Source organism: Natrix helvetica (assembly GCF_964273705.1).
Source record: "Natrix helvetica genome assembly, chromosome: 1".
Lineage (NCBI taxonomy): Eukaryota > Metazoa > Chordata > Lepidosauria > Squamata > Natricidae > Natrix > Natrix helvetica.
Window position 1 is genome coordinate 343,937,018 of NC_138548.1, and position 14,307 is coordinate 343,951,324.

The following is a 14,307-nucleotide window of genomic DNA, read 5'->3' on the forward strand; positions in this document are numbered from 1 at the left end:
CACACATCCAGGGGTGAAATCAACTTACTTTCGCTACCGGTTCGCTAATGTGAGCACATGGGCCACCTCCGAGCATTTGCAGGACCTCCCACATGCAGAGCATAAAAAATGGGACGTGATGACGGAAACTCCCGTCACCACCGTTACTGGTTCGCCCAAACCAGATAGAACTGGTCGAATTTCTCCCCTGCCCCTGTCCCCCCCAGTCCGTGGAAAGATTGCCTTCCATGAAATCAGCCCTTGGTGTCAAAAATGGTTGGGGACGGCTGCTCTTGAAGGAAGGACAGCACCATTCCCAGCATCAAGTGTCTTGGTAAGGCAGGGATCTAAGGGATCACCAGTGAGGGCAGCAGCAATATCTTGGCGGTGTGTGTGTGTGTTGTGTGTGTTGTGTTTGAGAAAAAAGGTATGTTGTGCTACCAGAAATGGTCCTCTTAACTTTTTGACAGGCCGTCCCTACCCAACAAGGCTGATGGAGAGCCGCATATTTTATGGCTGGTGAACATGTTTAAGTTAGCAGTGGGGAAGAGTGGTAAGTCTAATTCAGCCTTAATCCAATATACAGGTAATTCTCTACTTCACAATGACAAATGGGACCAGAATTTCAGTTGCAAAGCAGGTGGTGATGCCCAATTTTATGACTCATTCCCCCCCTCCCTCATGGTTGTTAAAACAAATCACTGCAGTTGTTAGGTGAATCATGCAGTCATTTAAGCAAATCCAGTTTCTTCCATTGACTGCTTTCGGACGCTGGCTGGGAGGGTTGCAAATGGTGACCTCAGGATGCTGTGACCCTCCAATCATTGTAAATACACTGGCCAAGCGCCAGAATTTTAATTATGTGACTATGGGAATCAGGGTTCCTGCCAGTTCTAACCTCTTCTATAGAAGAGGTTCCACAAATCTACCGTGTCATTTAGAACCGGTTCCAGCTCCCTCCTCCCACCCGTCCGCACCATGCTTGCCCCGCCTACCGCTCACTGATTGGCTGGCTCACCAATCGCCCCGCCCGCCTCTAAGAGTCCTATCTAAACCTTAAAGTCTTAAAGCTGTCAAGTTTGAACACCTCTGGGGTTCAGGGTGCAAGGGTCTTGTAACTTGACAGCTTTAAGACTTGAATACTTCAATGCCAGAGTTCCTGAGACAACATGATTGGAGGAGGAATTCTGGGAGTTGAAGTCCACAGGTCTTAAAGATGTCAGGTTTGAAGACCCCTGGGTTTTTTTTCTAAAGGATTAGGGGTGCAAGGGTCTTGTAACTTGACAGCTTAAAGACTTGCGTGCTTCAAATGCCAGAGTTTCTGAGCCAACATTTTGGTTGCTAAGCAAGAGCGTTATTGAGTTTCACCACATTTTACAAGTTTACCACGCCCACCCAGTCACATGACTGCAAGCCACTCCCACTCGGTCACATGGTGGCAAGCAATTCCCACAAAGCAGGCCACACCTACAGAAGAGGTTCTAAAAATTTTTGAAATCCACCACTGATGGGAATGATTCAACAGTTGTAAATGGGAGGACTAGTCAGAAGTCTGGTCATAAGTTGCTTCAGTGCTGTTGTAATTTTGAACAGTCACTGAGCAAATGGTTGTAAATTGAGGACTATCTGTACTTAACCAATTTTATTTTATTTTATATATATATATATATATTTCCCATGCCAGATGGAGTTTAAATAAAGCAGGGAGATTCTGGGTATGCCAAATCAGTCCATCTTATAGATTTGCATCAAGAACTTTGTTAGGAAAGAAAGCAAGAAATTCCTAGACTGGATAATTCAGAAATTGTGTTAAAAGGCATTGCAGTATTTTTGTAGAGAAAACCAGAAATCAAACTCAATGTTACCTTGTTACACAACTGATAATAATACGCAAGTCACTTCTGCTTTTGCATTTGATTCCTTAATGCATCTGCTCTGATATTTTTTCTCTCTTAACATCCATATTCACTGAGTGCATTTAGACCTCATTTGGCTGTTCAGGATAATTTATCTTAAACTCTTTATGTTTTAGCAAACCTTGCAGTTCTTCCTTGCCTCCTGATCTTGTGGGCTAGGTACTTGTGTGTATATGTTTGTGTGTGTATTCTTAGACATTGATTGCCATTACTATGTAGGAGTTAAGAAATTGCATTTCTACTTCCATATTCCTGCTTTATTTGTTTTTAGAGAAGCTTTTAAGTAGGAATCTGTTTACTGTTCCTGAAGAGTAATGCCCTTGACATAAATTTATATCTCGGTTTTAACTATATTAAGCCAAAGTTATCTGTCTTGAATTGCAAAAGGTTAGCTAAGCTGGGGTTTTATATATTCCTTCAAATGCCATTAAATTCAAAGTCTTCCTTCAGTTGTGGCAGTCCCAATTCTGAGCAGTTAAAAAGGATCCTCTAAGGGACGTCATAGATCTATAAGCTACAGCACGGGTGTCAAACTCACCGCATCACGTTGCCGTCACATGACGTTTTGTGACGTTTTCCCATTTGTGGAGCTGGGGTAGGCGTGGCCTGCGTGTGACGCATCCAACCCGCATCCCACCAGTTTGACACCCCTGGGTTATAGCATATGATGTGGCACCAATTCAAGTCTACATAAATTTGGAGTTAAGTCTAAAATACAAAGCATTTTGTTCCCTCCTGTTTTTTCTTCTTCTACCAGCACCTTTCCATATTACTTTGTACAATAAAAGTATTGGTGAAAAGGCAAAAATATACAACATCCTATATCAAGATCACTGCCCCAAAGCAAAGGACCCACTGATGATTTAAATAAAAAATAATAATCAGGAAGTCGGTTTGTCATTCTGCTTTCAGCAAAGTTAGCCCTCTTGCAGCGCCATGCCCACAAGGCAGCTGGGCTACATTTCTGGGCCTAACTCAAATTACAAGCTTGACTTCCTTCTTGCCACAAAATGTGTGTGTTTGGAATCAGTTCAACTTCCTTCTCAGAGCCTGCAGGGACTTAATTTTTTCAAGCATGCCCTAAAGATGCCTTTCTAAGGAACACCAGAGCATGGAAGAAAATGACACATCTAGGCAGAAAAAAGATTTATAGGTTCTCCCACAGAAAGAAACATGAAAACAAATCTTCTGAGACCGTGGAATGATCAAGTTTTGTCTCCCCTGCCAGGAAAGTTTCAAAAATCCTATTTTATTTATTAAATTCTTCTGCTGCCCATCTCCCTGTCAGAATGACTCTAATCAATCCACCGTAGACACAGTTTCTGCCAAAGTTGCATTGTCCAGTGCAAGTACCTCTTGTTTAGTGACTGCCTCATTTAGCAACCTTTGAAGTTATAATGGTAATGAAAAAAATAACTTTACAACTAATCCTCACATTTATGACCTCTGCAAATATATATCGGTATGTGCATAATTTTTGTATGTATGTATGTATGTATGCATGCATGCATCTATCTATCATCTATCTATCTATCTATCTATCTATCTATCTATCTATCTATCTATCTATCTATCTATCTATCATCTATCTATCATCTATCTATCATCTATCTATCTATCCTGAGTTGGCTTGAAACTCAACATTAAAAAAACTAAGATCATGGCATCTGGCCCTCTCAATTCCTGGCAAATAGATGGGGAAGAAATTGAGGTAGTGACAGATTTTATTTTCCTGGCGTCCAAGAGCACCGCAGATGGGGACTCCAGCCAAGAAATTAAAAGACGTTTGCTCCTGGAGAGGAAAGCTATGGCAAATCTAGACAGCATACCAATAAGCAGAGACATCACCCTGCCAACAAAAGTGTGTAGTCAAGGCTATGGTTTTCCCAGTTGCAATGTATGGCTGTGAAAGTTGGACCATAAGGAAGGCTGAGCACCAAAGAATGGAGGCCTTTGAATTATGGTGCTGGAGAAGACTCCTGCGAGTCCCTTGGACTGCAAGGCGATCAAAGCGGTCAGTCCTAGAGGAGATAAACCCTGACTGCACTTTAGAAGGCCAGATCCTGAAGATGAAACTCATGTACTTTGGCCACCTAATGAGAAGGAAGGACTCACGGGAGAAGAGCCTAATGCTGGGAATGACTGAGGGCAAAAGAAGAAAGGGACAGCAGAGAATGAGGTGGCTGGATGGAGTCACCGAAGCAGTCAGTATGAGTTTAAATGGACTCCAGGGGATAGTAGAGCACAAGAAGCCTGGAGGAACGTTGTCCATGGGGCCGCGATGGGTTGGACACGACTTCGCAATTAACAACAATCTGTCCGCACTCTCTCTCTCTCTCTCTCTCTCTCTCTCTCTCATCTATCTATCATCTATCTATCATCTATCTATCTATCTATCTATCTATCTATCTATCTATCTATCTATCTATCTATCTATCTATCTATCTATCTATCATCTATCTATCATCTATCATCTATCTATCTATCATCTATCTATCTATCTATCTATCTATCTATCTATCTATCTATCTATCTATCTATCTATCTATCTATCTATCATCTATCTATCTACTCTACCCATCTTGTCATGTTTATGTAGTATATATTGAAGGTGGTGACCGTTTGAGAGCTGTATGCAACATCATTTCATTTTAATGTATGCCGATTAGCGTACATTCAAAGTGACAATTATTCTAATTGTCATTCTAAGTTGCGACCTCAGTCGGCAGAAAATCCCCGCTAGGCTCTTTCAAGTTGCTCACCGCGCACCGCCTCTCTTAACAGCGTTCAAATAGAGACCGGGGCTAACATTTGGCACAGGCTTCCCGTGCCGTTCACACGCGCCAGAGGGTCCCTTCCACCAATCAGGCGCGAGAGACGGGAACGCGACTCCTCCCATCGGCCAGGTTGGTTGGAGGAAAACGAAAGTTATTTAGGAAATTTTGGGCGTTTTGAATGCGAAACGCTCCTCTCCGACTCTCCCTCCCCTTGCGCCGTTTTCGCCCTCCGGAGTGTTGCAGAGGAGCTGGCTGGAGAGGTGGAGATCCCTGCCCAGGTGTTGCTCGTCCAGACCATGGGGGATCTGGGGAGACCCGGGTCTCAGAGCAACCCTGAAAAACGAACCTCCGAGTCGAGGACGTCGGAAGGGCTGCATCTGCAAGCCGTCGAAGGGTTGGGGGGAGAAGCCCTCTGTGAGAAACATCACGAGCCCCTCAAGGTTTTCTGCTTGGACGATCGCGACCTCATCTGCTTGGTATGCGACAAATCCAAGAAGCACCGAGCCCACCTGGTACTTCCCGTCGAGGAGGCAGCTCAAGATTACAGGGTAACGAATTCACTTTTAGCTGGCATAGGGGAGGCGGTTGCTGTCACTCTTCCCTGTTTGAGGCGGTGGACTTCTGCCCTGCTTGCAGGCACCTTAAGAGCCCTCCTCCTTAACTTGTGCGTTGATTGGTTACGTCTAAAAAAAAACCTGGCATTGCACAATATTCTTAATTCTAAAGCCATTTGAACAACACTATTACTGTAAACATGTGCTGTGCAACCCAACCACCCTATTAGGGTTTAACGTGATGGGGAAGGCAGCAACTGGATTTCCCAGGACTGACTGTATGCCAGATTATGCCTAGGGTACTGTGCAAACCCAGTTTAATTATTCTAGCTCCCCCTCCCTTGGAAACTTAGACTGGTGCCCTTAGGAATCGGTGCCCTAGAATTGGTTCCTTCAGTCCCCCAATAAAATCAGCTTCCCAAGTGATTTAGCATTTCAATAATTGTTGGGGAATAATCCTGACAGATTTTGTTTGTTCAGAAAGAGATCCAGATCAAGCTACAGAATCTGAAGCTGGGGAGAAAGGCCATTGAAGGATCAAAGCAGACCCAGGAGAAGCAAAGCGCTGCGTATTTGGTAGGTAACTTGTTCATATACAGTACTAAGGAAAACTATTAACGGTTTCTCTTCACTGAAATACATCCCCCGCTTTGTTGCATATTTCATAAAATAAAGTAGATTTGAGTGTCTGAAAAATAATCATGAGCAATTTTTGTCCACTAAATACAGAATGCAGGTTTATAGCCTATAGTTGCAATTATTTTATTTTATTTATTTATTTTATTTTATTTATTTATTTATTTATTTATTTTATTTTATTTGTTTTGTTTATTTTATTTGTTTTATTTATTTTATTTGTTTTATTTATTTAATTTTTTAATTTTTTTTACTTTATTTTATTTGTTTTACTTTATTTTATTTTATTTTGCATTTGGGGCATCGTGGCTCAGCAGTTAAAGACACTGAGTTTGACAGCTGGACAGCTGACAACCCAGGTTCAAGACCCAAGGGCTGCAACTGGGTGAGCTCCCATTCCTTTCCCCAGCTCCTGCCCACCTAGCAGTTTGAAAACATGTGAATGTGAGTAGATAAAGAGTTACCACTTCGGTGGGAAGATAACAGCATTCTGTGTACCTTTGGTGTATCACACAACCACAGAAAATATCTTCAGACAATGCTGGCTCCCTCAGCCAAGAAACAGAGATCAGCAGTGCACTCTAGAGTTAGATAACACTGGACAGGGAAACTTTATCTGTTTTTTCCCCACTTTATATCTTGTCTTTCCATTAGGAAAGGTGGCTTGCTTGAGTTTTCGTCCTGTGAAGTAGGTGAGGCTCTAGTGACTGATTCATCCCAAATGAGTTTTGTAAATCTGTAGGAACTTGACCCTGAGTCTTGTAGTCCTGGTATCACAGTCTACCCAAGGGGTAGTCTACCCAAGGGGTCTTTCCAATTCAATATAATTGCTTTGTGTATGTGTCTCTCCAGGGGGAGGAGAACAGAAATCTGCTTAATCACCCCCCCCCATGTGCATTCAGGCACATAGAGGTACTCCTTGTTCAACAACCAGTCACTCTACAACCATTTGACTTTTTAACATCCATAGGACAGGTGCTTTATGGCTTGTAAAGTACCCTGGCCATCGCAAATGCCCTTCCATCCTACGTCCATCATTCATCGACTGCTTGTTTGGCAGGTCAGCATTACGACCGGTCAGAGAAATTCTGCAGTCACACAACGGTGATTTGTAATGCCTTTTGCTGATCTCTGGCAAAAAAACACTCATTCAAATGAATGAATTTGCTCAATAGCCATGGCGTTCACTTAACAACTATTGTAAAAAAGGCTGGAAAATTACTTTTGGTCACATAGGTGCCTCAATTTATGACTAAAAAGTCTTGCAACCTAATTCTGGGCTCAGTTACGGTTGTAAGCCGAGAGGTATCTGTAATGATAGGCATTAGCAATATATTGACCACTTTAGTATTAATTAATAACAGCAATATTGTGATATGGTGGCATTGTTCCTTTACATTAAATAATATGCTGGTGCTGAAGTATATGGTTAATTATACAGAAACAACCTTAGTCTTATTGACTTTTTATTTTCTTTCTCTGTCGACTGCAGGAAGACATCAAAGCACAGAGAAGCAAGATTGTGCAGGCCTTCCAGCAACTCCGCTTGTTTCTAGAAGAGCAGGAATGTGGCCTCTTGGCTCAGCTGAGTGACCTGGAGAAGCAAGAGGATGAAAGTAGCACCAGACTTTCAAACAACATTTCGCTTCTCAGTGACCTGATCTGTGACCTGGAGAAGCACTGTCAGAGGCCTGCGGGTGAATTTTTGCAGGTGGACGTAGGGTTGTTGCTCCTTTAAACATAAATTGTTGGGGCTGTTTCTCCCTGAATCTAAGCATCTTTTGCAAATTCACAACACAGATTATCATCTTTGCAAAGATGCTTAGGTGGCAAAACAAAGATGATAATCTGCGTTGTGAATTCAGTCGTAATTTCAGTAAGAATCTTGTGACACTGGATTTTCCCCGAATCCCACTGACAGATGTTCTTTCTTTACAAAATAAATGCAGGGAGATAGAGCTTTGAACCAAACCTCTTTCTACTCAGTGGAATATTTCTAAGCATTTCTGGAGGAATTAACAAACGCCCAGTGTTTGTTAATATGATTTATTGGGCTAGGGATATTTCTTTTTCTTTTTGTCTTCACTGTGAGTTGTATTGTGTTGGCGGGCTGGACTGAGGGAGTGCAACCAATCTCATTGTACATATGTTGTGCACTGACAAATAATAATAATAATAATAATAATAATAATAATAATAATAATAATAATAATAATAATAATAATAATAATAATATACTGTATTCATTAAACATGAAAATCAGCCAACTGAACATTCAAAAATGCATTACAAATACCAGTCGCTAGTCCTAATGGTTGATACAGTTTGCTGCCAGCGTCCTAGGTATCAACCAAGTACCTTCTTAAAATATAGTAAGATAATAATAATAATAATAATAATAATAATAATAATAATAATAATAATAATAATAATAATAATAATAATAATAATAATAAATATTTATTTCTTAGCCGCACCCTCTCCCGAAGGACTCGGGGCGGCGTACAATAAAACATAGGAAATAAATATATAGACAAACATACATATAACAAAAATGTATACCAAGACATATACATATACAAGGAGGAGGTGAGCTGATGAATAAAAACAATTAAAAACACAATGTTTAAAAACCCCTAAATAATTGAATACAATTAAAATACCCCAAATAAAAAACCCGTCAGGAGCGATATAGTTGGATCAAAGTTGAGCCAGGCCAGCTACTTGAAATAGGTGGGTCTTGAGCTTTACACGAAAGGAGCGGAGGTCAGAGGTATTCCTAATATCCGGGGGGAGGTCATTCCACAGGGCTGGGCCCACCACAGAGAAGGCTCTACTCCTAGGCGCCGCCCCCCGGCACTGCCTGGTGGACGGCACCTGGAGGAGACCCTCTCTGTGCGAGAGGATTGGTCGCAGGGATGTATGGGGCAGAATACGATCCCGCAAGTAACTAGGTCCTGAGCCATGGAGCGCTTTGAAGATCGTTATCAAAACCTTGAAACGCACCCGATAGACCACAGGAAGCCAGTGCAGCTCGCGCAGGAACGGTGTCACATGGGAGTACCTAGTACTCCCCATAATTACCCGCGCGGCTGCGTTCTGGACCAACTGTAGCTTCCGGGTGCATTTCAAGGGAAGCCCCATGTAGAGAGCGTTACAGTAGTCCAAGCGAGACGTCACCAGCGCATGAGTGACCGTGCGTAAGGCGTCCCGGTCCAGTAGGGGGTGCAATTGGCGCACCAGGCGAACCTGGTGGAACGCCCCCCTTGCCACGGCTGTCACATGGTCATCCATGGACAGCCGGGCATCCAGGAGGACGCCCAAATTGCGTGCCCGCTCCACGGGGGCGAGTTGGATGCCCCCGATGGCCAATGATGGAATTAATTGGCTGAACCGGGGAGCTGGTACCCACAGCCACTCCGTCTTGGAGGGGTTGAGTTTGAGTCGGTTGTCATCCATCCAGACCCGTACGGCTTCCACACACCGGGACATCACTTCGACGGCCTCGTTGGGGTGGTTCGGGGTGGAAAAGTACAGCTGAGTATCATCAGCGTACAGATGATATCCCACCCCAAAACCACGGATGATCTCACGGATGTTCTGAGTAGCGCAGTTTTTTGCAGTTCCGCTGGTGTTATTGCAGGAAGCTGCAATTTGTTGATGTACCTTGTAAAATTCTTGGACATGGTGCCAAGTGCCCCGATGACAATGGGTATCACTGTTACATGCTTCATCCATAGACATGTAGTTTTGATGGCCAGGTCGCGATATTTCATGATTTTTTTCTAGTTCATTTTCTTCAACTCTGGCATCTCCAGGAGCAGCGATATCAATAAACTGTACACTTCGGCCCTCTACAACCGTGATATCTGGCGTGTTGTGCTCCAAATGACAATCTGTTTGTATTTGAAAGTCCCACAAGATCTTCACTTTCTCATTTTTGATAACTTTTTCCACTTTATGTTCCCATGACTTTTTGGATACAGGTAAATCATATTTGTTACATAATGACCAGTGGATTAATTTAGCAACTCGGTCATGTCTAGCTTTGTAATCAGTTTGTGCAATTTTGCTGCATTCACATATTAAATGTGAAACAGTTTCGACTTTGTTATTGCAAAATAACGGCAGTTTGGGTTGTCAGTGGATTTTGGTATCTTCGCTTTCATGGCATTAGTTTGTAGTCCTTGTTCTTGAGCAGCCAGTATTAAACCTTCCGTTTCTTTCTTGATAGTTCCCATCTTAAGCCATGTCCATGTCAAGTTGTCATCACATTTTCCTTCAATGTTTTTCAAGTGCTGTCCATGCAAAGCTTTGGTTTTCCATCTATTTAATTCGTCATCCAGCTGTTTTTCCTTATATTCTGCCTTTGTTTCTGTTGTTTTTATGCTGTTCTCCATTTTCACAGCCTGCAGCAATTTTTCTATACTTTGGTTCACATAATCATTCAAACTTCTTTTTTCTTCTTCTACAGTTTGATGAATTTGCAATAGCCTCCTGCCCCCTATTTTTCTTGGCAGGTGTAACCTGTCGATGTCACTTCGTGGATGTAAAGCGTGGTATATATTCAAAAGTTTGCATGTTTTCCTGTCCAAGTTTTCCAGTTCAGCCAGAGTCCAGTTGATGATTCCCGCTGAGTAGCGTATCACTGGAACTGCCCATGTATTAATGGCTTTAATTATGTTTCCAGCATTCAGCTTTGATTTTAATATCGGACCCTCCTGGTATATTTCTTTTGCGTTGACTCTTTGACTTTTCCATTCAAGATGTTATCTGTTTCCAATATGCCTAGGTACTTGTAACCATCATCCTTTGCTAATGCTTTCACTATATTTCCATTTCCCAGTTCTATTCCTTCTGTTTTTTCCATTTTTCCTCACCGCATGGATAATATAGCACATTTTTCAAGCCCAAAGTTCATTTTGATGTCACTGCTGAACAGTTGAACTATGTTGAGTATTGATTTAAGTTCAGTGGGGCTTTTCACATACATTTTTAAGTCATTCATGTATAGTAGATGGTTTATCTTGCCATGTTGGCTTGAGATTTGGTATCCCAGTTTTGTGTTTCTTAGGATTATTGTCAGTGGAATTAATGCAATGTTGAACAGTAGTGGTGAAAGTGAATCCCCTTGGAAGATTCCTCATCTGATGTTGACTTCACCAATGTTCTCCCCATTTGTTGTTAGAACTGTTTTCCATTTTTGTATATTTGCTTTCAAAAATGTACAGATATTTTTGCTGATTCCAAAGTTTTCCAGACAGGTGTTAATCCAGTTGTGGGGTAATGAGTCAAATGCCTTCTTTTAATCAATCCACGCCATATTTAAATTTGCTTTTCTTCGTTTTGCATTCTTTAGTACCATTTTGTCTATGAGCAGCTGATCTTTTGTTCTGCTTGATTTTTTTATAATTTCCTTTTTGTTCTACTGGATACAAATCGTTTTCCATCAGATGATTGAATACTGAATTTGCCGGTATCCTTGTAAAAAGTTTGAACGTTGTTGGCAGACAAGTAATTGGGCAATAGTTGCTTGGTTCTGTGCCTTTTTCTGGATCTTTCATTATGAAATATGTTGGGCCAGCTGTTAACCATTATTTGCTTGTTGCATTTTGAAGCATTTGATCAAATTGAGTGGCCATGCGATGATGGAGGCTTGTCAGGTGCTTTAGCCATTATCCATGCAATTCATCCAGGCCAGGTGAACTCCAGTTCTTGATCTTCTTTGCTTGTTTTGCCACCATGTCAGTTTTTATTGCAATATTTTCCAACTTGTTTTGTGTTGTTTGTTGTTGAATATCTTTGATCCAGGAGGCAGTGAGGTTGTGCTCCACTGGGTTTTCCCACAGTTCTTTCCAAAAGTTCAAAGTTTTTTCTTTACGTGGGTGAATATTAGTTTGGATTCGATTTCCATCAAGTGACCGGTAAAAGAGGTGTTGGTTTCTTCTGAACTGAACATTTTCCCGATATTGTTTTATTCATCCTTCGTATCTTTTAATTTTCCTTGCTGTTGCTATTGCACATTGTTTTAGTTCTTCCATAATTTCCGTTATTGTTTTTTCCTCCAGGTTGTATTTTTTGTGTAAACTATTTTTCAGATTTTTGTTCTTTAGTTTTCCTTCTTTTAAGAACTTCAGATTGCTGATATCCCCTCGTAGTTTTTTAATTTTATTTTCAACTCGAATTTTCACTTTGGTGTTCCAGTGGGTTTCTTTTTTTGGCATTTTATAACCTAGTTCTGCAGTTATAACGGCAGCTGTGCTATACATTAATTGGTTGGTTTCATATAGTGTGCTGGATGGGATGGAAGTTAAAATGTTGTTCACGGCAGTTAACAGCAGATCTTTCACTCGTTTGCTATGCCCTTCGCGAATGATAGGTAGTCTTTTTCTTTCTACATTATCTTTGATGTGGTTTTCAATTTTTTCTTTCAGCATTTTTGCTAGATCACTTACCGGTAGCTCTACACTTTCAAGTTATTGCACAGGAGGGTCTTCATCCTATATGTTCGTTTCTTCCACTGGCTGGTGAATTTGTTCAGATGTTCGACCAATTTCTTCAGCTTGTTCATCATCACTTGTTGTTTTCTTTTTAGACCATATTTCTAGATATTGCATTTCTGCTTGTGTGAAAACTTTATTATGGCTGATGAAGCGTCTTTGATCCATTAATCTTTGTTCAGTTATGTCACTTTCCGAGTGTTGTTTGTCACTTTCTGGGTGTTGTTGTTGTTGTTGTTATTATTATTATTTGCTTTTAGTAACCACTTCTTGCTTCAGGTTATCTCCTTTAGGTCCCTTAGTTATATGCTATTTTTCTTTTTTCTTAAATTGTAAAACCCTCCTGAACAAAGTTGTTTTCTGATAATTGTTTTCCTCTTCACAAAGTAACTCAAATGTCTCTGGTTTCTCTAGAATCTCAAGGAAACTTTAAGCAGGTATGTGATTTATAATCTTTTGGGGCTAATAATGAATTTAAGTGGTTACAGAAAAATATACCGTATTTTTCGGAGTGTAAGATCCACCAAGGTTTTGAAAAGGCAAATTTTAAAAAAAGGTTTTGGCACTCTGCAAGCTTCCCAAAAACAGGCCTGTTTTTTTTTCCAAAAAAAGGGCACAAATAGCCTTTAGGAGGCTTATAGAGTGCTCCTGGGGGCTGGGGGCAAAATTTCTGCCTTCCTAGCCCTCAGGAGCTCTCTGAAAGTCTCCTAAAAGCTATGCAGGACTATTTTGGTGAAGGGAGCGGGGTTTCAGGAGGCAAAAAATGCTGTATTCAGTGTGTAAAACGCACCCAGATTTTTTGAGGGAAAAATGCGCATCTTATACTCCAAAAAATACTGTGTGTGTGTGTGTGTGTACACACTTACTTTCTTTTAAAAAGGCCAGTTGGAAATTAATCTGGAGTCAGTCTGGCTGTGCTTCTGATTTTTCTCTTACCAGATGCCTGGAGGCAGCCAGACAACAGGGGAAGCCACAGAACTAAAATAGTTTGGTACTTCTCTGATCTCCTAGGTGTAAAAAGGGTGAGCTCCTTTGCTTCCATGAGAAACCTGTTAACCTGGAAAAAGATCTCAGGGCCATCTTTCAGCAAAGTGATCTATTAATGGAAAACTTCAAGAAATTTAGAGGTAAGGAAGCTACATAAGAAATACATGTTTCTGTAATTGTAGGGTGACCCTTGTTCCTGTGAAATGATCTCTTCCAAATGGGGAAAAAGTAGAGAGGGTGGAAAGAAGGAATAGATTAACTCTGAGGACTTGCTCTAGATTTGATGAGAAATTCTATTTTCATGAATACTGAAAGAAGTTATGGAGGAATGGCAGAAGTATTTACATTGAAATGCCCATCTCACGTTGTCCAGACATATTATGGTAATGTTGAGGGCAGTGTTTCTCAACCTTGGCAACTTTAAGATGTGTGGACTTCAGCTCCCAGCCAACATGATTGTTGGGAAATTCTGAGAGTTGAAGTCTACAGTTCTTAAAGTTTGCAAGGTTGAGAAACATTGGTTGAGGGTATTATGGGAAATTTAAATGGCAACTCCTGATATTGACTTGCCATTACCCAAGATGTTTTGCAAAAGGTCCATTTTAATGAATGGATCTGCTGTTTTGACTGTGAAAATGCCGTTTTAAGCATTGCAATACTTACTTCTCTTAGCTGAAGAGAAAACGTTTTGCTACTTGTTTTATACTCAGAACATATCCAAGAAATATATTTCGCTCAACCTGAGGAACAACCACTTGGAAAAGATGATTGGAACAGCACTTACAAGAAAAATTGAAATTCTAAAAGAGGAGTGGGTCCAAGGTAGACATCTCCTTGAGGATGATCTACGGGTCCTGTTACACTTCAGGAAACAAGAGATTATACACTTCTTACTAATGATCTTGTGGCAGGCATGTGGCAAGACGTGCAAACAAATTTCAATTTTCCTTTTCTGGAG

The 14,307-nt window shown here is 41.1% G+C and overlaps 1 protein-coding gene across 1 annotated transcript in view; it reads left to right on the forward strand.

Moving 5' to 3' along the window:
* Nucleotides 1-14,307, forward strand: part of LOC309400719 (uncharacterized protein) — a 35,196-nt gene that overhangs the window by 16,094 nt on the left and 4,795 nt on the right. Inside the window, exons 9-13 of the mRNA XM_081969358.1 lie at nt 4,639-5,220; nt 5,707-5,802; nt 7,355-7,573; nt 12,777-12,799; nt 13,374-13,489. Coding sequence (XP_081825484.1) covers nt 4,639-5,220; nt 5,707-5,802; nt 7,355-7,573; nt 12,777-12,799; nt 13,374-13,489 — 1,036 coding nt within the window. The remainder of the gene's footprint in view (nt 1-4,638; nt 5,221-5,706; nt 5,803-7,354; nt 7,574-12,776; nt 12,800-13,373; nt 13,490-14,307) is intronic.